We start from the raw sequence: 24,344 nt of genomic DNA, 5'->3' as shown, positions 1-24,344 counted from the left end.
CTGTGCTTCCAGTTTAAATGCCAGACAGTAATGGCAGTGTCAAAACACAACAGAGATGCTACCAACAGGGTAGTTCCATGGGCAGGGTGAGGCAGCATGAACTGACAACCACTGCTGAAAGAGGCACTCAAATACCTCCCTGACCCTGATCACTTGTCCTTAACCACAAGGAGTGTTTCTGCCACTGTATGGTGAATTGGAAGAGGACTGATGCAGGTTGAAACTAAGCTGAGTTTGCTTTGCTGGTTTAATTTTAACCTGAGTTATTTTTTGATCCAATTTATTGTAAGACTTCAGAAACATTTGTGCTGGCATGAAGAAGGGGACAGCTGAGGATTAAGAATAAATAGCAAAGGGAGAAGCAGACTTCTCCCCCTGCCTCTCCAGCCCCCTTTTAGCAACAGTGTTCATTTGAAATGCTCATGAAACTACAGTGCTCTTCTCCGTCCTGCTGTACTCTGTCTCAGTCTGTGGGAAAAGACATCTTGGACATCTCCTTGTAGTTCTCAATTGTTCTTGGTCTGGACCTATCCAGACTGGTGTTATTAATTCTAAATCTTAGGTTTGTGTATGAAAAAGTAATGTTTTTTGAAATGTGTGTTAATTAAACCGGGAGGGGAGGGGGAGTGCAGACAATAGCAATGTTAGATATATGTATTTTCTTCTGTATTTGGCATTTTATCTGCGATAACACGTCCCAGTAGGAAAAGATATGGTATGTGAGGAATATCTGCTAATTACCTACATTTTATCCTCTCAGAATATGACCTTGAATTTCAACTAACACAGTTCAGGAAATTAATTCTTAACAACAGCAATATCATCTAGGACACCAGGTCCAGAACTTTGAAGTTTGCTTCAAAGCCAACTGAAATTGTGATCAGTCTTGATTTCAGGAGGCTTTTGGTCAGGTCTTTTGAGGATAATACCCAGTAATAACTAAGATTGTAAATTTTTTCTTTTTTTTTTTAAATAAATTATTTCTTGGTGACCTTGGAAAAGCCCAGCAGAATTCACTGCATGGAGCAATTCTAAGCTGACCTGTGGTGGATACCCTAGGAAGAACTTAAAGGCATCATTATGTGCTTACTGCTTGGCATACAGAGACTTAATTTTACCTGTGATCTTTTGTGCTTGGTCGCTTTTTTTTTTTTAACAAGGTGGATAATTTCTCCTGGTATGGGGGGGTATCTCTTTTTAATAGGGAGCCAAGGTAATGAGAGAGTTGCCTTTTAGGGTGGCTGAGCCATATATTCTTCAAAGTAGAAGAGTCTGGCTGAGCATTAAATATGTCTTTGTTTAATCAGGTTATGGCAAGAGGACACATGGGCTTTCGGCACTGAAAACTGCTTTAGTCTCAAATGTAGCAAGACAATAGAATTATACCAATTTAAGGTGCTGAGTTTCTTGCTTCCTGCACCAGTGTCCAAATAGTATTGTTATAGTGCCCTTAAGGACTGTTAGTTGAAGACTCACAGGCATTTTTGTTTCCCTGTTTTCCATTTATAGTGACAATTCGTACTTAGTTATGCTTGGTCATAAGATTCCAAAGTTAAAAAAGAACAATTTTGGTAATAATTTTTCCTTTTACAGACCTCTGTTTCAATCCCATAAGCTGGAGAGCTCCAGTGGAAATGCTTATATTCTGAAATCTTTTAAGTGGTTTTTGAATTTTCAAAAGATAGAACCTTATCCATAGAAATTCTACTGAAATTGATTACATTCACTGCCTCCAGTGTACAGTTTGCTTGATTATGGGTTACTCTGGCTTTAACAAATCTTTGAGTAGTGCTTGTTAAAGGTTATAACCTTTTCAGGAAATTGAAGTTAAGATGGAAATCGTCATGACAGGTTTATATAATCTGTAACCTTTAGAGTTTTAAAATTCTACTTCTCCGTGACCACTCCAGCATTCATTGAATTTAGGTGTATCTTACATCAAAGGCATGGATTTTCTGCAGGAGGTGATGCATGCTCAAGCTCTGCGTCCACGTATATGAAGACATAGCAGGTTTGTCATAATAATCTTGATAATATCTAGTAGTTCTGTAGTGGTTTTAGGTAGAACTCAATTCCCAACAAGAGAACAAAGAGGTTCTCTCTGGCTGTGTTCACGTGGCTGTGCAGAAGTAACCATGAAGCTACTGCCAGCTTTGGAGAAGCAGCCCAGCTGGTATGCTTGAGAAAAAGATCCCTAAGTGAACACTTCGGAGCTCATTTTCCTGCTGTGCGGATGGGTCTTGGTGCTCTTGTGCCTTGCCTGGCTGCCGCCACCCATTCCATCTGCCCTTCTGACAGATCCCCACAGCCAGCATTGGGCAGACACAATGGCCCAAAGCCTTTTCTAGGAAGGTTGAAGTGTGCCCACAAAGCAAAGGCAGATGAGATATATTTACTAAGAGCCGGCTGAATTTAGGCTACCTGCAAAGGAACTGTAAATGTGAAGTGGAGAGCTGCCAGAGTTCCTGGGAACATTTAAATCAGCAAGATATAGATATAGCACTGAATAGTTTTTAGACCATCATTTAAAGAAAAATTATGGTCTGTATGGGATATATTTTCCACCTTTAATTATGCAATTTTATATAGAAGGTCTGATTCTCCTCATTTATCACCTTGTGCACTGTATCTTCATTAGCCCCAGTGAGGTTGTAATAAAAAATAAGTGATAATAGAGTCTATGTTCTCTGCTGAACTGTGTATACTTTGGAATATGAGTGAGCTTGTCTCCGCTGAGATCGGCTCCTGCTTCCCCTTTTTTCATTTGCTTTGATTCATCTTTCTTGCCAAAGAAATTTGGAGGCAGATTTTTCCAGCTGCTCCTGAAAGAGTGGGGAAATATGTTATTAAAGTGACGTGAAGCATTCTGTCCTCCACACATCACAGCCAGCCTGTTTCTAAGCAGGAACTCTGCCTAACTCCCAAATTTTGATTGCTATCATTCCTGAGCCGTGTTACCCAGTACATACTGCAGTAGCTCCTCTGTATGCTCTTCATGCTTTCTGTGCATCTCCCTGAAAGGGAGAAAAGGATTTATGAGCAAACTTTGTTTTCGTTAACATGTGATATGATTTATTACTGGTCTGATTATGACATTTTACACTATGTAGTTGAACATGCAGGGGCTGTCTTTGACACAGGGTAAGAAGATGACTGTTATTGTCCAAAGTGTGAGACAAGACTATGGTAAGACCAGTGAAAAGACAGGTCAATACAACCTTTGTGTGTATGGTGAGCAGTGATACTGCAGTATTACTGTCACAGAGCTTTTTTAGGTTGGAAGGCACCTCTTGAGATCATCTACTTCAACCCCAATTATTCTTTGTACAATAATATGTAATGGTTAAGGAAACAGTTCTCATTTGAAAACTCCCTAATATTCTGTGTATTTATAATGCATGTGAAGAGAGTATTATTAAAGTATTTTCCCGAAATAATAGGAAAACTCCTGTATTAAATACATATTTCTCCTGGAATCCCACTGGGGCATGATTTGTAACACTTTCGTCCTCTCCAAAGAGAAACTGAGACAAAACATATACTTAAAATCTTTTATTTAAATTAACGGTAGCAACATTCATGTGCCAGGTGTGGACTTTTTGGCACATCTGTCTTTAATACAGTGAGATTAATGTATTAAAATTCAGCATGTGTACCGAGATTGCGTCAGTACCTGGATCTAGCAAAGACTGTAAGAACTCACCTTTGAAGCTCGTAGAAGCGCTTGCACACTTCACATTAACTGCGTGCTGAAATATCTTACTGACTCAGTGCCTCAGGCTGCTATTAACTCACGTCTCCCCCACAGAGGTGTTGCCTTAACCACGTGTTACTCAAGTCATAGTCGACGGCTCGGTTTAATAACAGCACGTGAAATCCAGACTGCAGTCTGAATCCCAGGGGCTTCTCGTGGCGTCCAGGCACTGAGAAACGTCCCGCTAGGCCAGTGGTTGCCAGTCGGTGACGCACACCAACGTCAGAGGGGAATCAAGGAGGTCTGCCAGGCTTGCTCCCGTGGCCCCTCAGCCGAAGGCAGCGCTGCCGGGAGCTCTTAGCACCCTGAGCAGGCTGCAGCGAGGGTGGCAGTGCTGCTAGTATGGCAGGCAGTTCGGACCCTCCTCGTGTCTGGAGCCCCTTCCTCTTGATGCTACAGCACCTCTGGAGCTCTGGCTGCGGCCGTAGCACCGTGCCTCTGCAGAGGCTCGGTGTTGCCGCAGGTCTGGGGAGGGAGGTGGGCACGGACTGCTCGATGAGGGGAGCACTGGGTGAGGGCAGGAGGGGGTGGGCAGCAGCGAACCCCTGCGCTCAGCATGCACCTGCATTTCTGAAAAGTGGCTTTTGGCCACTAGAACCTGTGCGGCTAAATGTAGATTTCTTGCAATAGCTAAAAGTAGATACCAGCAGTAGACAGTCCAGCCTCCCTAAATAAGGTCCCTGGGCTTCACAGCCAGCCCTTGCAGGAAGGCAGAACCATTCAAAACACCCAGAAAAGTCACCCAGAGCTAGTCAAAAGCAAAATGTAGGCAGAGGGATGTGCCTGGAAGTTGCATCCTGGCTTTACATACTTCCACCTGATCATTAGATCTGTTTTTATTCCTAATCAAAAATATATGAATAGGGCTGTCTTTATTTTTTAGTAGGGGCCTTGTAATTGCAATTGTGATAACTAAGTATATAAGCGAAGTAAGGTTTGGAGAGAGAGGTAATTTCTTTCATCAGCCTAATTCAGAATGTTGGAAAGTCACACTTCTTTTTTTGGTTGTTTTTATTGTTTGGGGTTTTTTGCCTTTTTAATCTGGGTTCTGTTTTCTGATAATAATTAGTTCATCTGCAGAGCCGAAGTTTGTTCCTGTACTTATCCGCTCATTCAGATTACATTTGCCATACACTTTTTCCATCAAACCGTTCACTGGCAGCCATGATGCAGTTGCCCATAAAAACTGTGGCCATCTATTTTGTTGACTGGGACTTGATTTCTCTCAGTTTAGGAGTCATAGACGATTTTCAGATGATTGCATATACAGCTGCCCTTATTATTTTTTTTTTAATTCAGTTATCTGCTTTACTTGTATTTTGCATTCAGAATTGAACTGTCCAGTTTTGAAAGTGTTTTCTCTTTTTCTTAAATTGTCCCTTCTTCCAACAGTCTTCCCAGATTACCTACTATCAACCTCTGCTATTTAGCTGCAAACGCCTGTGATTGATTGCCTCTCTGCGGTAACACTTCATTGTTCTGCAGTGATCTGATCTTCTTTCCTCCTTTTCTACCTTCCTGTTGGCTATGACCACTGGTGTCAGCTTTACCTGAGACCACATTTTGTGGGTCAGTCCCTACCTAGCAGTGTTATATATCATTAACAGCACAAAGTTGTCCTGACGCCTGACTGATAACTCCAGTCAAATAATCTATAAAAACATTAACCAAAAAAAGATTCATTAAATAAAAATTCCTCAAGGAATACCAAACCTGGGCAGCAAACAAACGTAATTAATTACATGCATCTATATTGATTAGTATGCATTAATTTGCTTTGTAATTTTTGTATATAGGGTTGTTGAGTGTAGCAAAGAGTCTTGCTCCATACAAGTAGCTGCGAGAATCAGAGGTGTAGTGAAGCTGTGTGCAAGCATAGAGGAGGGTCTTGAACTGTTACATGTACTGTTTTAATAAACCAATGATTTTATTTTACTTTGAGTGCTCTATGAAGAAATGAAGTGATTCTATCTGATGACAGTAGAAGAGACATGGCCTATGGTTAGCAGCGGGTCTCTAGAAACTTCTAGGGAAATAAAACAGGAAACGATTTGCAAGACTGACAAGAAAATTTTAGTGTAATGTAAATGGGAAAATTAGGGGAAGACAAGTAATGTCAGTGGCATTGTTGCTTGAAGAGGCCTGAGGTCTATTCAGCAGAGGCAGGAGATATCTGCAGTAAGGTGGGCAAACGAGTAACCCCTGCAGTAGAAGCTGCGATGGCAGAGAGCGCTGTGAGTTTGAACTTGCAGGAAGGTGGTTCAGCTCTCAAGGGTCTGGGATGTGCCTGGTTGGGACAGCTGCACTGGGAAACTGGGAATCATGGAGTTACAGTATCATTTAGGTTAGGAAAGACCCTTGAGATCATCGAGTCCAACCATAAACCTAACATTGCCAAGTCTACCACTAAATGATGTCCTTAAGCGCCACATCTACACATCTTTTAAATACCTCGAGGGATGGTATTTAAACCTCTTAATATCTGTTATTTTCCACATGTCAATAATATTTGCACTAGCTGTATACTGATGTTAAGTCACTGCCGTGCACTGGCAATTTTTGAGCTCTAAAAGGAGCTGGTGCAGATTCATTTAGCTGTCTTTTCTCTCAAATCGACTTAACTTTTTCAAGTATCTGAGAAGAGAGTCCATTTGCCCCCTCCCAACATTTCCAAATTAATTTGGCATGTATCGTAACCTACACTAAAATGTTCAGAGTTATTTGGCACCTTTTGTTTGTCAGGTTCATAAGCACTGTGTTTGTGAAAACTAGGGGAGTCATGACAGGTTTCTCAGTGCTTGAATGAAAGCTCACATTTCTCATGTTGACTTGCTCAGTTATAGCGGCTGTGGTTCAGGATCTGGGGAATGATCCATCTTCCACTAGACTTCACAAAAAACTTATTTGACTTCATACAGTTTCTCCATTTTCCATCACTTCCCTTTGTTTCCTTTCAAGCTCAAAATTTGATTCCCAGAAACAGAGGAACACTTCACTGATGTGAATTGGAGCAGGATATGAAGGCAAAGGCAGAAATTGTTCATTATAGACATTATAGCGCAAGCCCTCCCATTTATTAATTTATTGCTGTATCTCCTGCCATGTGGAACAAACTCTTTGCTGATTCTCTAAAGTCTTTCTCAAGCTTTGAGATTCTATTTGTTTTGTAAGAAAAGTTGTGGGCTTCAGATTTTATTGTTTGTTTCTTTGGGTTTTTTAAATTGAAACAGTTTTGGGTTTTGACTTCTTGGCATTTCTATTTTGTCATTCAATTGTTTTTTTTCTCATCCTTCTCTTTCCTTCCCTCCCATTTTTTTTTTCAGATTTCCAAAGGAAATAAAAAGTGACTAATGAGAGAATATAATTTCAATGTCTCTGAGGTCCTGAATCTTTTTTTTTGCATGAAAACATTTTGAAATAAGGATCAAATAATGTTAGTGTTTGTAAAATGATTTTTTAATGGTCAAAATATAAGAAATTTAACTGGTATTAATTTCAATCTTTTCCAAAAAGCCTATCTGGAGATTTCTTTTCTCTTTTTTTATTCCAAACCCACTATAGCTTTATTATCATAAGGCTTGTGTTGCTCTTCTGCTTTTTTAAATCTTTCTTTCACGTTAACAAAGATTGTGTCTGCATTTTTCTGCTTTTTATGAAACGTGAATTGCTTTATCGTTCTCAGAAGTAAAGAAAATAATGAATTGAGAGTAAGTGTTAGCTATTCCCCCTTGGAGCCTGTGAGGAGTACAAAAATAGATTATGGCGTGCTGAATAAAAGATCACTGAAGTCTGTTCCCTTAATATTCCAAGCTAAGGCTGCTCCTTCTGCGAGCATTTGTTTTGCTGATGGAATATCTAAAAGGCTGTCAGGGCGCATAGAGGATTAAAATTTAAGCAGAGACAGGACTACCTAGAAACAGTCATTCCAAGACTGCAAGTAGTTTTGAGGGCTAAGAGGAAGCTGTGAGTGAAATGCTTGGGGGCACTCTCAGTAAAACTCTGAATTACCTTTGAATTACCTTCATTAGACAGTTTATGTTTGTAGCAGGGGAGCTAAAGCTATGGCTGTGTCTTTGAAAAAGAAAAAAAAAAAAAAGAAGAAAGAAAAGGAAAGCAAATGATGCACCTTGTGGTGCCTCGAGGGAGGGTTTTGCAATCACGCTGAGCCTAATTGACGAACATGTTGTGCTTGCGCTAAGTCCTCAAAGATTTCATAGCACGTCAGCAAATATGCTACTATTCGCAGTTCGGTTTGATGTTACTTGGTTTGTGTCAGTGCTGGGGAACTGTGGTAAAACAACATGTGATTGGATTCCAGCCAGCTCCCCCATCAAAATCATCAATCAGCCCATGCTGTTATTCATAGAGGGGCACCTGTGTGGCCGGGTTGGATTAGGTGAACAGTAGTGTCAAGTTTCAATTACAAGGAGAACAATTTAATGGAGGCAGATTTAAAACATGGAGCTTTGTCATTATGGGGAAAGAAAGACGCAGCGAGAGCTGCTGTGATTTCAGCTTCTTCAATAGCTCTTGTTTACGAATGAGAAGAAGTAGAAGAATCCAGCCTAAGGTAATAGTGGTTGGTATTTGTTTTTATTGTTTGATGTACAAATGTCTGTATTAGGTTATGACATACCTGTTGTCAAGAATGGAAAATAACTACAAGAAAACAGAAAGAAGACAGTTTGATCAGTTGTACCATCTACCATCAATTCCATATGATATTTTTATGGGATTAATCATTATTTAAATTTTCTTGGAGAAGTGGAACTAAGATGACAATTTTTAATGAAAACATTAACATTATTAATGCTGCAAAGTTAAGAACAGTTAACATTTTTAAGTTACAGGAGTATCTTATAGGTTTCTGCATAAATGGTGGGCAAAATAATTAACTTGTAGAATCCCAGAGTACCTAGGGTTCTGCAAAAGGTTTCAGATTGACCTTTAGGTTTATGTGAGACGCTTTGTGGTTTATTAAAAATATATGTATCTTGTAGACAGCTGGTCTATTTTTTTATTTTAGAGAGAAAAAAAAAGATGCTCTGTAGAAATCCCAATGAGTTGTATTAGTCTGAAATCAAAAGTCCTGCCTTTTTAAAAGTGTGTGTTTCTAAGTTTAAACCTGACATTTGATCATTTTGTTTAAACTGACCTTCTACAAGAAAATCAATGTGAGGGGTCATTTCTTGATGAGCTGCTACTTTTATACTAGTATAACCCCTCTGAAGTAATAAAGTTGTGAAATGATGCCCCTGGTTTTCCTTCCCAGATGGCACTATTTAGGAAGTCTATCTGAATGCACAGGTGAATGTCTGATGTCAGTAGTATTTATGAAGGTATTTAGTAAGTGTAGTTATGAACTCTACAAGGACTGGGAGGCCTTGGTTCTTCTGGACTAGCCTCTCCAGCTTCCACTTCCAGTCATCACGGGGGTGACCCAGGCGTTTCCCAAGTTTGACCTGCAGATTGGTAGAAACAGCTGGAGCTCTTTCTCGAAAGGAAGGTCTTGCAAGGCTTTCAGGGCTTGATAGGAAAGCTAAAAATTCTTTTCCATCATGATAATGATCTTATTTGCCTATCAACTTTTTTTTGCCTATGACTTTTCAACATATCTAAAGCTATGTTTCATCTGTGCACCCCACTCGATTTAAATCAGCTTAGCTGGTCCATGTCCAATTCCTCCTTCTCATGTGATTCCTCTTCAGTTTGTAAGTCCAGGAATAACCATATTGTCTGTTCTTGGAATAGTCCTAAGAACAGATCGATGCTTTAGAAAAATCTGTTTAAGCACTGATTTCTAGGCTGTCCTTTGTTTGCCCAGTCTGTTTCCTAGAAATGATGATGTTGCTAAGGTCGTGGTGGCTTTATACAGTCAAACAGCTGTTTGGAAAATCCCCATGTACCCAAATTATATTTGAATTCAGTCATGGACCCTTGCTCAGACATTAGGAATTAGCTCCCAAGTTTATGGTAATTACATCCTTAGCTACACAATGCCTTGATTTCCTCCTATGTAAAATCACATTCATTACTCTTATCTAGTTTTGGGCCCTTTTAGAGCTGAACAGCATTATTAATTTGCTCTTCTTGTTTGCTAGGAGAAAGAGCAGATCCTAACTGTGATAGGAATTGTTAATAAACTTTAAAAAGCCAACTTGCTAGCAGATAATTTAAATGTTAGAAACTCGACTTTATCATATCCCAAGCTTTTGCAGTCTTCTGTGGAAGACACATTCTAAAAAAGTCAGAAACTGTGCGACTGGCTTTTCCATTTCCAGCAGACTTGGACTAATTGGTTCATCTGGTGGGATCTTTGCCCAAGTAAATGTATGCAAACCCTTAAATCACCCATTCCTTTTGCAGGGATTTTGCAATAGCCTTATTGACATAGTTCATATGCTTTATTACAGCAAATAGAGCAGGAGTGCTTTAAGAAGTTTTCTGGCAACTGCACTCACGTTATTCTTTAGGGGCTTTTGGTATTCACCTTGCCTGCTTCAGCCTGCAGTGGCAGCATTTGACTCTCTCCATGGCACTAGTCAAGCCTGTACGTATGCTACAGGGCTGGAGACAGTGTTCAGGTCGTTGTTCCTCTGTGTCTTTTGTCCTCGCTCAAATCAAGAGGACTGAAGTGCAGAAAGAGCACAGTAAATGGTATAAAGAGTAGAATTAATCTAATCTAATTTTAGGGACATAAAAATTTGGGATAGCTAGTCTACATTATTTGCATAGGTTCCTTCTCAGGCCAAGACAATAAAAAGACAGGGGCACTTTCACAGGGAAATCTGTTTACTTTGAAGATTTAGGCTAAGGTGGAATGAATCCTCTTCCCACTCCAGAATGCCTGTTCCTTTGCAGGGGAAGTTCTTTAACTTCCTTTACCTCTAATATTATTCTACTTCACAGAGATGTTGCCAAACTCAGTATATTTGTAATTAAGTTTTTGTCTATGTGATGATCACAGCCAGTGATCACATCCACAAGGAATTTATCTACCGTTGCACTTAGCTCCTTTAATTAAATATCTTTCAGAAACAGGTGTTTTTTTAAAAAACAGTTACAAAGACCATAAATATTTCCTTCAAACTTAACAAACTTAACAAAACTGCTTTGTAATTTATAGCTGAAACACTTTATGCTCGGCTTTTTACTTCAGTGTATCATGACTGAAACTTAGTAGTAATCCTGGCAGATTTCTCTTGCCTTGAGACTATTGTTGAGAAATGTAGGAGACAACTATATACAGTTTCTTGTGTTGTCAAAAATTAGTTGGTCCTCTTCAGGTATGAGAAAAGAATCATCCTGAAGATTGTTTTTATTCCTGCATGACTTAGCACAGCAAATTTGAATATGCTTACAAGAATGTAATAAAATAAAATGAGGAGAACAGAAATCATTACCAAGAACAGAAATAAATGAAAGAAAAAAAATAGAGGACAGCTGAGTGCATGGTCAGATCTGTCCTTCACTCCTTTCTGTGTAGGCTGTCCTGGGAATGCTAATAGTTTCTCAACAAGAGTCAAAACCTGAGAAGGAAAGATATGTCCCAGAGGGTTGTGGAGCTACGTAAAGCTGTATTATAAAGCTTCTAATTAAAAGAATGGCTGCATGACAACAAGCCAGAGGGAATGCAGTGTGCAGCTTTCTGTCACGTACCCCACCTCACATACCTAGCACAGCTGGTCGAAAGAAGAACACTGAGTGCTATTAGCAAGTGCCAGTAGTGATTGCGGTCCTTCCTCATCTATGTAGTACATAAATGTAATATCAAGAGTGGACTGCACTGATAATTTCCAGTATCACAAATCTAGATTTTCACAGTTAGAATATATGCTATGCACTACCTTAGTTAAATCCCTTCTTGTGGACCTTGGTGAAGATTGCTCAGAAATGCTTAATATACTTGTAGGAGAGAGGAGTTGGAGTGTAACTAGCTGTATGTGCTCGCACATGCTCATTTGTCTGTATATGTTTGTGTGGGAGTGATTTAACTTAAATACAATTGATGCATGTTTGTGCTGTTTAATTTGTATTCCAGCTCATGGCATCTCCATGCATTCCCAGGGCTGAACCAGCCCTGCTGGCATGACAGTCTGAATGGGTATTTGGCTAGAGAATGAGAAGTTTCTCTTGTATGTGAGGTGTAATACTGGGGAGGATTTGTTGACTAGAGAGTTGCCACGCTTGAAAGAATGGAAAAGGGGGAGTGATGGAAATGGGGGTGATGTGACTTTTCGGATGGTGCGCCTCAGCAATGATATTAGGCAAGGGACCTATTGCGTGGCCCAGCATGAATGCCAAAGAACGGCTGTTTGTCCTGTGACCACACTGTGAAAAGTGGTGCTCGTTCCAGGAGCATCAGTAAAAGTGACGGCCTTCTAGAATAGCTTCTGGGGGTGAGCATGTATTTCTTCTTTGAAAACCCTGGTTTCTGAGTGAAAGTAGAACTATTCTGGGTTGTCGACAGATTTAAGACCAGCAGGAACATGCCATTCCTTGGCTGTATGAAGGAGGAGAGCACACTTTATTTTCGGTTTTAGATATTCCCCTAAGATGGTGGGGGGATAGGGACGCCTCCATCAGTGCTCCATCACACACGCACAACACCCAGAAGAGGAAAAGGAAAGACAGGCCGGCAGCTAAGCTCTCTCTCACTGTCCTCACCAAAATGAAAGCCTCAGTATCTCACAGGGCAGAGCAGCTCTGCACTCATGCCAACAAGAACCACAGACCAAGGTGCCACAGTTTGGTCCTCGGTAAATGACACATAATGTCCAATGAGAAATCAACCCTTGAGGTAGTAATTTATTTTCATTTTCCAGGCGGGCAGTCTTGGTGAATAGATTTTACTCACTGTATAGCAAGGTCAGTGTGACAGGTTTTGAAAAAATACAAGTTCAAGTGTTTTTTGGTTTCACAAGCACATGAGCTCAGCGAGAAAGAACAGACTGAGCCGGCAAGGAGAACAGCCAATCCTGTTATATTTGTCTTTCTTATTACTGACTTGCCATGATAAATATGGAAAATTATATTTGGCTAGAAGGAGGCTGAGAAAGGGAACAGATGGCCACCAAAAGAATACTAGAGCAGCTAATAGTCACTGGCATATTTCCGGGACAAAAATTTAAATCTGAAGCCAAGCAGAAGGGTTATCCATTTTTTTCTGATCAGGGTACTGTGTATGAAACTGATCCTGCTATGCTCTGACTAGATGAAGGTGGGCTTCCTGAAATGCATTCACCGAATGGAATAAACAACCTTCATCCTGCAGTTAACGGCTCTTGCAGTTATGCTGACAGAAATAGTTGACAAGGTGGGGAAAATGTTTTATGTTCCTACTGTATTTTGAGAGAGTGAGACTGCATTTGCTATGGCTTTTTAATATATTGCATGATTTAACACCTACATTGCATTCTACAGGCTTTATTCAGTTTTGATAGAGGACAGAGAGAAGAAAGTGCCCATTTAAATGAGGAGACAATGGAATCTATGTGTTATATAGTTGTGTATTTTGTCATTTCTAAAATTCTATCTCATTTCTGATTCCTATGGGAACTGGAAAAAAATAAGCTGACAATTTGGGGAATTATGAAAATGTGTCACAATTTCTGATTTTGCAGAATGCTGTATGCTCAGTATCTAAAACTCTTTATGACTGCAGACCAGGTAGTGAATGAGGACATTGTTCTGTTTCTTGAGTGATAATGGGAATTAGCAAGGTAATGCATGATTTGAAGGGCTGGAAAGCAGGACATGATAGTTTGGGATTGAAGTGCAATATTGGAGCTGTAGGGCAGGCTGAGTGCTATAAGAGTGGGACAGCCAGGAGTGAAATGGAGTGGAATAGTAACAGTTGCTGCAGTTTTTCTTTAGAGTGCATCTGCCAGAATTAAACCAGTCACAACAGCTCAGCTGTAGTTCCCATACTAGATGTATAGGATTTTGCTAGAGTAGCAGCTGATGGGTCATCTGGATCAAGACCGTCAAATAAGTCACTGTTGTGGACTAACTGATCAGTCCACCTGCTCCCCATTCAGCCACCAGCAGGACTGTTGTAGGCACAGATCATTTTTCATGGACAACAGATTATGGTATCTACCTATTTGGGGAATGTTATGAGGGTTGATCAGTTATTGATTTTAAGGTGGTTTGAATAAATTTCCCAAAGAGCACTGAAGAACTATAAACCCTTAATAAGTAGGTTTTTAGAAAGAGAGACAAAGAGAATCACAAATTTCCATGATTAAAAAAAGGCACAGCCATGGACTGGTGGACTGATTTTGCTTTTGCAGTGTAAAAGGAGAAATGCCCATCTCAGAATCTTGTTAATCTTTCCCCAGTGAATGGAAATTAAATGGATTCCAAATTCTGGCAGCACATCCTGGAGCTCACTCACCTGCTTCCTTAGGTCTTGCTGAGTTTTAAAGACATTTGGGGAATGGTCCATACTCTATTAGCAAATACAATATATTTTGAAATTGATATTTAGTAATATAAACATCAGTGCATAGCCTTTTAAAAGTATTGCTAAGAAAACGACATTTTGGAGTGAAGACTGTAGTCTGTACAGGTATGGGAAGTCCACTGTTTCATTGGTTTTCAGTGATAGCTGTCTCTAAAATTCCGGCTTTATATTGACTTGTAGTTAGAAAAGCACAAAGTGGTTAAGAAACTGCCTTTAAATGGAGTATAATGTTTTAATCTGTTTCAGAAACTGAAAAATAAAAGTAGCTGGGAGTAAAGTATAGATGAAGTGTGAGAAAAAGTATAGCATGCACTAAAATGAATAGTCTTATTAAGAGCTGGGTTGATATATCTAGTAGAGTTACGAATGTGGATCCTAGACTCACCTTCATAACAAATGTGAGTCTCCGTTGAAATGCAGGATACGTAGTTTGCATGTGAAGTGTTTGTCTGCAAAAATACTCTGGCACTGGGTTTTCCATAGATCATCTATGCAAATTCACACTGAAGGACAGTGACCACAAGGACATTTGGTGCAATGGGCAAAGTACATCATGCTCTAGGACAGTCATGTGTAGGATGCAGTAATCCAGTGGTTGTCTTCTGGGAGCATTTGTTGTGGTGGCTCTGGGGATGTTTTGGATTTACAGCACATAATCCCTTACCCCTAGCCAGCTGATCTCCAGTTCCAAAGATGGGAATTACTATGTCCTGCAAAGACAGGTCTTAGTACCTTTCCCTTTCCTAATATTCTCCTCTGCTCCACAGATATCCATGACCTTTCCTCTGAAACTGCACCCAATTAGCATAATAAGGCTAAACCTAGAGCTGTTGTTCTCAGCTTGTTCTGAATCTGAAGTTTACCCTTTAAGCTTGCAGAAGGACTTATTTGTGTTTGGTTGTTTTTTTTCTCCCGACTTCTCAAATGAAAAGAAAGAGAAAATACCTGCCATGGGCACTAACAGCACAGTTGTCCAAAGGGCAGTTTGTAGCTGGTCTGCCCAGCTTTAGTGGTGTCTTCATGGTTGACAGTGGGACAGTTGAACCTGTATGTCAAAGGGCAGCACTTCCTTCATCTGATCAGGTAGATTTGCACATAGAGTTTTTTCTCCATCTTTAGTTTGGAAGTGTCTTCTAGAGGTCTCTAATGTAACCTCATCTCCAAGGATGGAGATCCCACAGCCTCCCTAAGCACCTATTCCATACTCACAGAGCAGGATGTCTCAGAGCCATTGTACAGGTATCTTCAGCTTGAGCTGCCCCTTTGTAGCAATGCCGATGTGCCTTGGATATATCGAGGTCACTGTATATGTCACCCACTACAGCTCCTCCATATATATGCAGCATATTGGCCCAGAGGCAGCAGTCTAATCGGAGTTGTCCCTTCTTTCAGGCGCAGAGAGAGGCCCTTCCAGTGTGGCTAGGCTACATCCCGGCAGATTTTTATGGCACTAGCCAGTACAAAACACATTAAGCATACTCCTCCAGTATGCAGACGTATTTTCATGTGGACTAACTGAAGTCCATTATGAAGCCCTTTAAAAAGTGATCCCCTGGCACTGATACTGGCACTGCATAGGCTAAAAGTCATTGCAAAGAGCAAAGACATTAGCATCAGCAGGTGCTCTGCCCATTTAAGACTGTGTGATAGGTACAGGCCATGGAAGCCCTGGCTGCAAAACAGATAATGAGGAATGCCACGCTGCTTTATTTAAGTATTTTTAATCTGCAGCTCACATCCATAAGATAGTTTTGGCTGCAAATATGTTATTTTGAAACTCTGAAGTTCCCTGCTCCAAGTTCCTCTGCTTCTAGAGAAAATATTGCTGTTCTACAACTTCAGAACTTCTATAGTGGAACTGATGTCTCCACTTGGATAAAGAATGTTTTTGACTATGAGTGGAACGACATTGTGTCTCAGAGCCCAGGGACCAGGGAGCACTTTTGACCAAACCCAGTGGGGTTCACTCCAGCCTATAGAGCAGAGCTCCAAGCTGCTTTAGCCACAGAGTTTTCAGTATCTAAATTATTGTAAAGATTGCTGGAATTCCCTGCAGTCTGTTTTTGGACAGAAATGTACAGTGCTACTTATCATGTTTATCTTTATAAAAAAAATGCTGAAAGCACCAGCAAAATCCTAAAAATTATGAGCCCTTTAGCACTTTCCCCATGTTTCTTTTTTTGTATTTGTTGCTAATATTATCTGTCCACTGAAACCAATGGATTTTTTTCCATATCTCAGTAAATTTAAACATTGATTTGTGTTTTCATAAAATCTGTGCTACAACTTGAACCAGTTTAATGCTGGTTAATTAACAATGGATGGGGTCACAATCTACCACATGAGGCAGTTTAATGCTGTCCTTCCAAGCACAATCACTGTCAGCTTTCGAGCACATATTTAGGGATAGCAAGGGCCCTCCCTTCCCCTCCGCTGACCACATGGGCATATCAAGCATGCTGAGAGGCATAATAAGCAAAGCAAGCTCTCTCTGCACCTGCCCACAAAACAGCTGTTCAACTGGGAAAGGAATTGCTAGAGCGTAGCGCATTTTCAGCAGCTTTTGTGGTCTTCTCTCATATGCTGTGTTGGCACAGACATTGCTGCAAAGGAAAGAAACACAGAAACCATACAGAGATTTCAGGATTTTTTTTTTTCCAGAATAATTTTTATTAAAGCATCATTTCATGTTTGCAGTCTTCCCACGTGGATGCATTTTCTCAGTCTCAACTGACTGTTCAAGAGAGAGATCATCTGGGATCCAACAGAGTCTTCCATCAGGTACGTGACTCTTTAGCTGACTTTAAAAATATCTGAATGCTCGTCTTCTAAGAGATCCCTTATAATAAATGAACCTGAGCAGAGGGAAGTCCTTTACTCCCTGTCCTCTTCCATTTCCACTGTAGCTGTATGACTGTCCCAAGTGCCTGCGAGTATTTTGTTTTTGCTAGCTCTTCAGCAGCATTTGAGGCATTTCTTCTGCCTAGCCACTTTTCTTTCTTGAAGCTTTCATAGAAAGTCCACTGGAATCTCTGTTCTAAGGTTTTAAAGACTTTTCCGTAGTATTGGAAAAGAAAACTTATTCATTCAAGTTGGTTGGATTGAGAGCTTTGCTCCTTTACTTTTTGAGAAAATATCAAACCTTTCCTTTGTTGTCAAAAGCTTGACAAATATGTTTCTATCCTTCCCCCATGCAAAAATTTCACTGGCTTCTATGGGTTGCAGCCTTAACTGTCTGGACCTTGTTCCGCATTTGATAGTGCATAGTTGATCTATTTCAAATAATTTTTTTTATTATTTGCCAAAGAAATAGTCTACCTTGAAAATTTTCTTTACTGCTAAGAGTGTGATTTTTCTCACTTTAGATATCCAAGAATATTAGAGGTCCAAACATTCATAAAGCCACATCCTTAAATGACTGAGTTTGAGTGGCACAGAAATGTTTTCAAATAACAAACGGGAGAAGTTTAAAGAAAGGACTAATAATCCTGGAGTTTTCAAATGAGTATAAGCATTTATTTTTCAGTAACGTTTGCACAGAGCTTGCCTTTTCCTCACTAACACGGAGTGCAAAAAGGGCCCTGGTCAAAGTGAACTCCATGGGAAAGGGGGTGGGGGGGGAATATTGGGAAACCAGTGCAGGGAAGACCCTCCCACTGTCTCCACCCCTGGTGTTTGGCAGCAGTCCAGTCCCAATTTCTCTTCCACCACTGGGAATAGCTAATGATATTGCCTGCCATTTATAATTCCTGCCTGCTTATTACCTTACACATGCTTTACTTTCCCCACTCAAAGGAGTCCTGCTGCCTGGAACGGCTGTTTGGTTTCCAAGCCCATCCACCTTTTCCAGCTGGAGCAGTCACTGCCCTGATGCTGGATGGAGGTGTTCTTGTGGGGAAACTTTCATGCCCTAAAATGTGCCAGGCTGCCCGATTGCCTGGACAAACTCCTCCTGCCCATTAGTACAACTAGGAGCTGCCGTTGAGTATCTGCTCTTTTCCCCTTCGCCATTAGGTGTCAGAAGTGAAGCACACAGATTTTCCAAGGTTTTCAATCCCTCTGTTTTTCGAGGGTGTGACACAGAATTGCTTGCTAGGTCGTTATGTAATATTTGCTTGTGCTTTCTATTTAGAAAGTCAGTCGTGGTGTTCTTTCCCTCCCACATCTGGAAGGTCAAGCAAAGCATGGTTTGGTTGCAGATGCTGCAAACCCTCTCCCCCTTGAAAGCAGCCTGCCTCAGATAACAAATAAGAGCTTGCAGAATGTCCTCCCCTCTCTTCAGGTGAGTTATAAAGCTCTTAGACATCTCCTGTTTGCCTGGTTAATCAGCTTCTCTCTAAGCACTGCTAAGAGAGTGTCAGCGGCAAAATGTCACGAGCGTGTTTATGTGTGGGAAGAGAGAAATAATTTAGTGTCAGCATTTGCATCAGTTTCTGTTTTCTGCCATAGTTAAAGAGAAAAAAAAAAATAGGAAGAACTGCAAGCAGTTAAATAGACAGATTACTTACCAGCATGGTTGTGTATATCTCCAGATATTTTAATGGACACCCAACATCACAGGAAGTTTTTGAAGTCATCTTCATTTCTGGCATTACTTCTTTCTCATTTTTTTCCCAAATCCTGTGTCCATCCCCTGTCTGTACTCTTCTTCCTTTGCTGTTTCTCTCCCCAACAAATGGGGGACCTGCACTACTCGCCACCACTACTCTGATCACTGCCTTTTTCACCTTTCTTCTTCTTCAATGGAGTTGCTTTATTGAGAGATTTGACAGGTTCCATAGGGCTCTGATATGAAGTCTTTTCAGATCTCTTGCACTGGAAGTCCCCACCTAAAGCATTTTGTTTGGGAAGTCAAGAGTCTTCTCAAGTACTTTGACTTTGAAACTGGCAGCTTGCTACTACTACAAATTATTTAATTTGGTTGGGGGGGTGTATCATTGGTCAAAGCTCCAAGATGCAAAATAGCATGAATGATGAGGTGGAATGGGTTAGTCCCCAAAATAATTTAAATTTTCTTTAAAGCTTAATTCTGTGGCCTTCATAAGTCAAACCTGCACTCAACTCCTATAAAAGCCAATGATTAAGCTTTGCATCTGAAAATGAACCATCCCTCTGTTTTATTTTCTGTGAAAAGATTAGAGCCAAGCATTTTACAGAGGGGTTTATTATTATTATTACTATTATTTAAATGTAATGTATATACTTATATAAGAAGCTGTGTAAACACCAATAAGAAAGCCTTTTGCTTGGCTTAGAAATGCCAAGGGACAATAAATATTTCAATCAAGAAAGCATGATTATGCGCTGTCTGTTTTGGAGACCTTCTTTGTTTACCCTTCCTTAGAAATAACACAGCACTGCTGAATGGAGGGAGTGTGTATTGGGATGGGCAGAGCAGAGTTCTCAAGCTGGGGCTCAGCAGGATAGCAGTAGGTCTGACCTGTGTCAGCACAGACCTGTACTTGAGCTGTTCAAGTAGTGCCCCTCACACCTGGTTGCCCTGCTTTTGTAGCAGTTAATACTGCAAAAAAGGTAGCAAGGTTAGAGGCAGGTATGGGAAGATGATTTAATTTTAAAACAGACCCATTTTCACTCGCGCTAACGTATTCTTAACCCAAAATTCACAAGCACCAAGATGCATGTATCCAAGTGGTACCAGACAGGACTTCTTGCAAGGACATGGTGGACTGGGATTGCCCACTGGTTAGTCCATATCACATCACCTAGGTTCTTGTCTTGGCAACCATGTGCTAGTTATTGAATATGGCTTTTGTACCCTTCTGACACTGAAAGAGACTGATCTTTTGTGTCTCCATCCTGTCCCACTTCTGTGAGTCATCAGAACTTTCTCAAGGCATGAGAAATTATAAATAAATTAAGGAATAATTTAGGTTGGAAGGGACCTCTGGAAGACATCTAGCCCATCCTCCCACTCAAAGCAGAGCAAACTTGGAGCAGGTTGCTCAGGGCCTTGTCCAGCTGGGTTCTGGATATCTCAAATGTTGGAGAGTCCACAGCTTCTCAGGGCAACCTGTTGCAATAGTGAACCACTCTCATGGTAAAAAATGTCTCTCCTAATATCTAATCAGCATTTCCTGTGCTGCAACTTGTATCCTTTAGCCACATACCCATCTTGTCCTAGAACCATGCACCTCTGAGAAGAGTCTGGCTTTGCTTTCTCTATACCATCCTGCCAAGTAACTACAGGTCAGTAAGATCACTCCTGAAGCTTCCTCTTCTGCAGGCTGAACAAATGGATCTCCTGCAGCCTCTCCTTGCACATCACGGGCTCCAGGCTCCTGATCATCCCCTGACCTCTCCCCTGAATTCTCTCCACTTGGTCAATGTCTTTCTTGTACTGGGAGACCCCAGACTAGACACAGTACTCCCAGTGTGGTCTCACAAATGCTGAACAGAGGGGGAGATCACTTCTCCCACCCTGCTGGCTTTCCTCTTGCTAATACAACCTGGGTTTTGTTTTCTGTAAGAGCATGCTGCTACATCAGTGTGGCAGTACACACTCCCCCCACCCCGACCTGCGTGCATCCGTAATATTCAGGTTGGTGTCAGGCCCTTCCCTGCAAAGCTGCATCCTTTCAGTTCTCCCCCAACCTGTCCTGTTGCATGGGTATATACTGTTCCAGGTGCAGGACTTAACTTTTGTCTTCATTCAACTTCAGAAGATACCCGTAGCCCATTTTTCCAGGCTGCTGAAGTCCCTTTGGACAGCAACCCTGCTGTGGTCTGCAAATTTGAGAGAGTGAACTCATCCATTGTCCATGTCATTAATAAAGACACTAAACTGTACTGGCCTTAGTACCGATCCCTGAGGGATGTCACTAGTAACCTGTTCGCACTGATCACAGTCCTTGGAACCTGACCATCCAGCCCATTTTCCACTCACATTCTGATCCATTTATCCAGTTCATGTCTCACTCTTTGGGCTTCGAGCATACAGTGGGAGACAGTGTCACAGGCCCTGCTGAAGTCAAAGTATTCAATGTCCACCGCTTTTCTCTTATCGGCCAAGCAAGTCACTTCATCAGCGAAGGCAATCGAGTTGTTCAGACACCGTTTGCTCACAACTTATGTTGGCAAATCCATACTGGCTGTTCCAAATCAACCTCTTGTCTTTCATTTTGTTGGAAATGGTTTCCAAGAGGAATTGTTCCATAGCTCTGACAGGGATTGAGCTAAAGCTGAGCAGCTTGTAGTTCCCTGAAGCCTTTTTCTTGCCCTTTTTGAAGGTAGGTGTGATGTTTGCCTTCACTATGTTAGCAAAGCTCTTTGCAAACACTTTTGCGCTGCTTCATCAGATGGATCCTGTTTCTGCTCAGCAGTTCTTGTTCCTCATCCCACATTCGTAGAAGCCATAGCTCGCTCTGTAGCTTCAGCCAGGTATGGATCCACTGGATGCATCATCTCCAGCTGAGTCTGTTCCCCTCAATGAAGGGATTGAGGAGAACATGGCCTGGGCCCCCACACTCTACATCCTTATCCCAGAGCACATTGTCTTCTGTCTCCTTAGCTGGTGCTTTTTTATCTCCAACCCTCCATCATCTCTTCGTGGCTTGATTCTGTGGTCTGTCCTTTGTTTTCCCATTCTGGGAGCCCTGAGAATCTACATGTGCTGGGAACTCGATCACCTGCTGATATAGGTGACATCTTTATATCCTTTCTTCTGCAATTTCTTCCCTCCAGTGCTTCTGCACCCACATAGGCCTATTCATTCCCCATTCATAGCAAACTTGATGTTTCTGTTGTACATGTGTATGTGTGCAGACCCAAGCTGGTGTCTCTGCAGTTCTGCAAGGCTGCACAAGCAATCTCAAGGTTTCTAGCACAACTCTCCAGCGATGTGCCCACATAGAAATCCGAGATAGATAATGCCTATTAGACTATCCTTCCTGCCCTCTGTACTGGCTCATGTGAGTTACTGCAACTTAACCAAACCGTAGCAGTTTGTAGCATTTATAGAAAGTGAGAGCCCATGTATTGTATGAACCTGGAAGATGAACCTCCTTTTCTTATTTAGAGATTTATCTTTCCTGGTCCAATAGCATCTAGTGCTATTGGCAGAATTTACTCTCTGGGTAAGTAGGGCATCCTAGTCGCCAAGCATGCTTGCTCTGTCTCAGCACAAAATTGACATAGAGATCACTCAAGAAATCAAAAATAAATATCTTGCAGCTTTGTCTTTGGGAATGTAGCATTTTTTAATATATTTTTGTATATATTTATATAATTGCAGATCAGCTGAATGTTCATGAAAATACCTGGAAACAAAACTTACCTTTTTTTTTTCTTTTTTTTTTTCTTGGCAGGAAAACGGAACTCAAGGCAATTTTTCCCAATTTAACCTTCCAGACAGTCTTCCTGAAAGTGATAGCAGAGCCCAGACAAAACCATCAGAACTGGAAAGCACCAGCATCAGTGTCAAACTGCCTATGACAGCTTCAGGTAGAATATAACAGAACATGCTGAAAAGACTGGAGTGACAGGCTGCCTGCACAGATAAGGAGTGTATGCAGTCAGGATACTTGGTGACCAGAGGTCCCACGCTAAATGGTCACTGAAACATTTAACAAACAATTTGGAGGACAGCAATATGGATGGGCTCAGTGATTTCTAAAAGTCATACTTGAGGACATACGCAATAGGAGAATGAACAGACTAACACAAATATATAAATAAGAGAAGTATGCCTTATACAAAAGAATGTATATTTGTCTAAGACTTGTGACAGGTTAGGTAGGTGACAGCAATATTCTATTACAGTGATAAAACACTTTTCCCACTTGCTTGTAGCTGTGTCACATTTTATCTATGTGGGCTAAATTGCATTTTGGGAGTTCTCAGATCTAGAAAGTTTCTGGCAGAGTTAATCTATTTTTAGAAGGAGTCTAGGAAAAAAAAAAGTAGTGGCCTTTTGCTTTGAAGTGATTTAGCATCCCTGCATTAGTGGATGAAGATCTGCCACCGCTCAACAAAACACCCACATGTGTGCCTAGAGAACAGGTTGATTTGTAATGCTACCGTCTGATTATTTATCTAGATTTAAATGATATAAGTGGAGGTGTTAGGGTAGCTGAAATATTTCTATGCAGGAAGAATCAGAACTAGGAGAATGGCAGATTTGGGCCCCATTTAATTCCTAACCTCATGCATCTAAACTTGACATTTTCTATCAGAAAAACAAGTACTTGAAAGCTTTGGTTAACTAAAGCTTACTGCCATTTTATAAACATGACAATCAAACCAATAAAAACATACAATTTTTTTATGTAAGCTATGAAGCTTGCTGAAGCAGATAGATAACAGATGGGATTTTCAAAAACATCTAGGTACATAACTTTGCTCAGAATGAAATAATTTTTACCTAAGCTCTCTTAAAAGTCTTGCTAACAGATGATGAATGCTTTGTTGAACATAATACTGTAAGTCAGAGAAAGAAAGAAGAAACATAAATGCATGCAAAATGTCAACATTGTAGAATCACAGAAATGTTGATTGGAAGGGACCTCTAACAGCCAGCTACTCGGTCTCCTGCTTGAAGTGGCATGGTCCACTGTAAAATGTTCCATTGTAAAAGCAATCTGCCATCAGGTTTCTGACATTTTATTGATTTTTGGTTTTATATTCTTGTTTTCTGATTTAGAAGCCTTGAAAAATTTTAGAAACCAGTTAACAGTCTATGAGCAAAAAGAAATTTTCAATTATACAGAGCTATGGTTTCTTGGGCTGGAAGCTAAAAAGATTGAAGGTTTGCCTGAAACCCAGAATAATAATTGTTACGATGATGAGCATGGCTCCTACTTAAAGGTAAGTGGAAAAATTATGGTATTCATTTTCAGCTCAATAAGTTTGTAGTGACTGTCTGCCAACTCTTAAGTGATCTATGTGAGATAAATGTTGTTTCTAGAAGATAAATATTCACATGGTGAAAACATTAGTACCAATCACTTCAAAGCTCAGCAGAGAATCCTAAAGGGAGACCCATTTTGCATCTCATTCAGGACTGATGCAAGGTAGGTGGATTAATGAAGCAAGCACTTGTTATTTTCTCTGTCGCCCTTGTTTAATGGAGACTTCACTTGCTACCAGTCCAACATCTTTCATAGA

At 40.7% G+C, this 24,344-nt stretch overlaps 1 protein-coding gene across 4 annotated transcripts in view; it reads left to right on the top strand.

Moving 5' to 3' along the window:
- The window catches only part of DYRK4 (dual specificity tyrosine phosphorylation regulated kinase 4), a 47,078-nt gene that overhangs the window by 8,408 nt on the left and 14,326 nt on the right, over positions 1-24,344 (top strand). For 2 of the 4 annotated variants that reach the window (XM_069806772.1, XM_069806771.1), the window contains 4 exons: positions 16,920-17,003; positions 18,355-18,504; positions 22,547-22,682; positions 23,881-24,044. In XM_069806772.1, the coding sequence (XP_069662873.1) occupies positions 16,920-17,003; positions 18,355-18,504; positions 22,547-22,682; positions 23,881-24,044 (534 nt within the window). Of the gene's footprint in view, positions 1-8,243; positions 8,325-12,911; positions 13,071-16,919; positions 17,004-18,354; positions 18,505-22,546; positions 22,683-23,880; positions 24,045-24,344 lie in introns of those variants that run through there. The other 2 variants (XM_069806773.1, XM_069806774.1) reach the window with 2 other exon arrangements.

The sequence above is a fragment of the Haliaeetus albicilla genome, chromosome 19, assembly GCF_947461875.1.
Source record: "Haliaeetus albicilla chromosome 19, bHalAlb1.1, whole genome shotgun sequence".
Lineage (NCBI taxonomy): Eukaryota > Metazoa > Chordata > Aves > Accipitriformes > Accipitridae > Haliaeetus > Haliaeetus albicilla.
The sequence above is the reverse complement of the archived record's forward strand: the minus strand, read 5'-3'. Positions and strand labels throughout refer to the sequence as shown.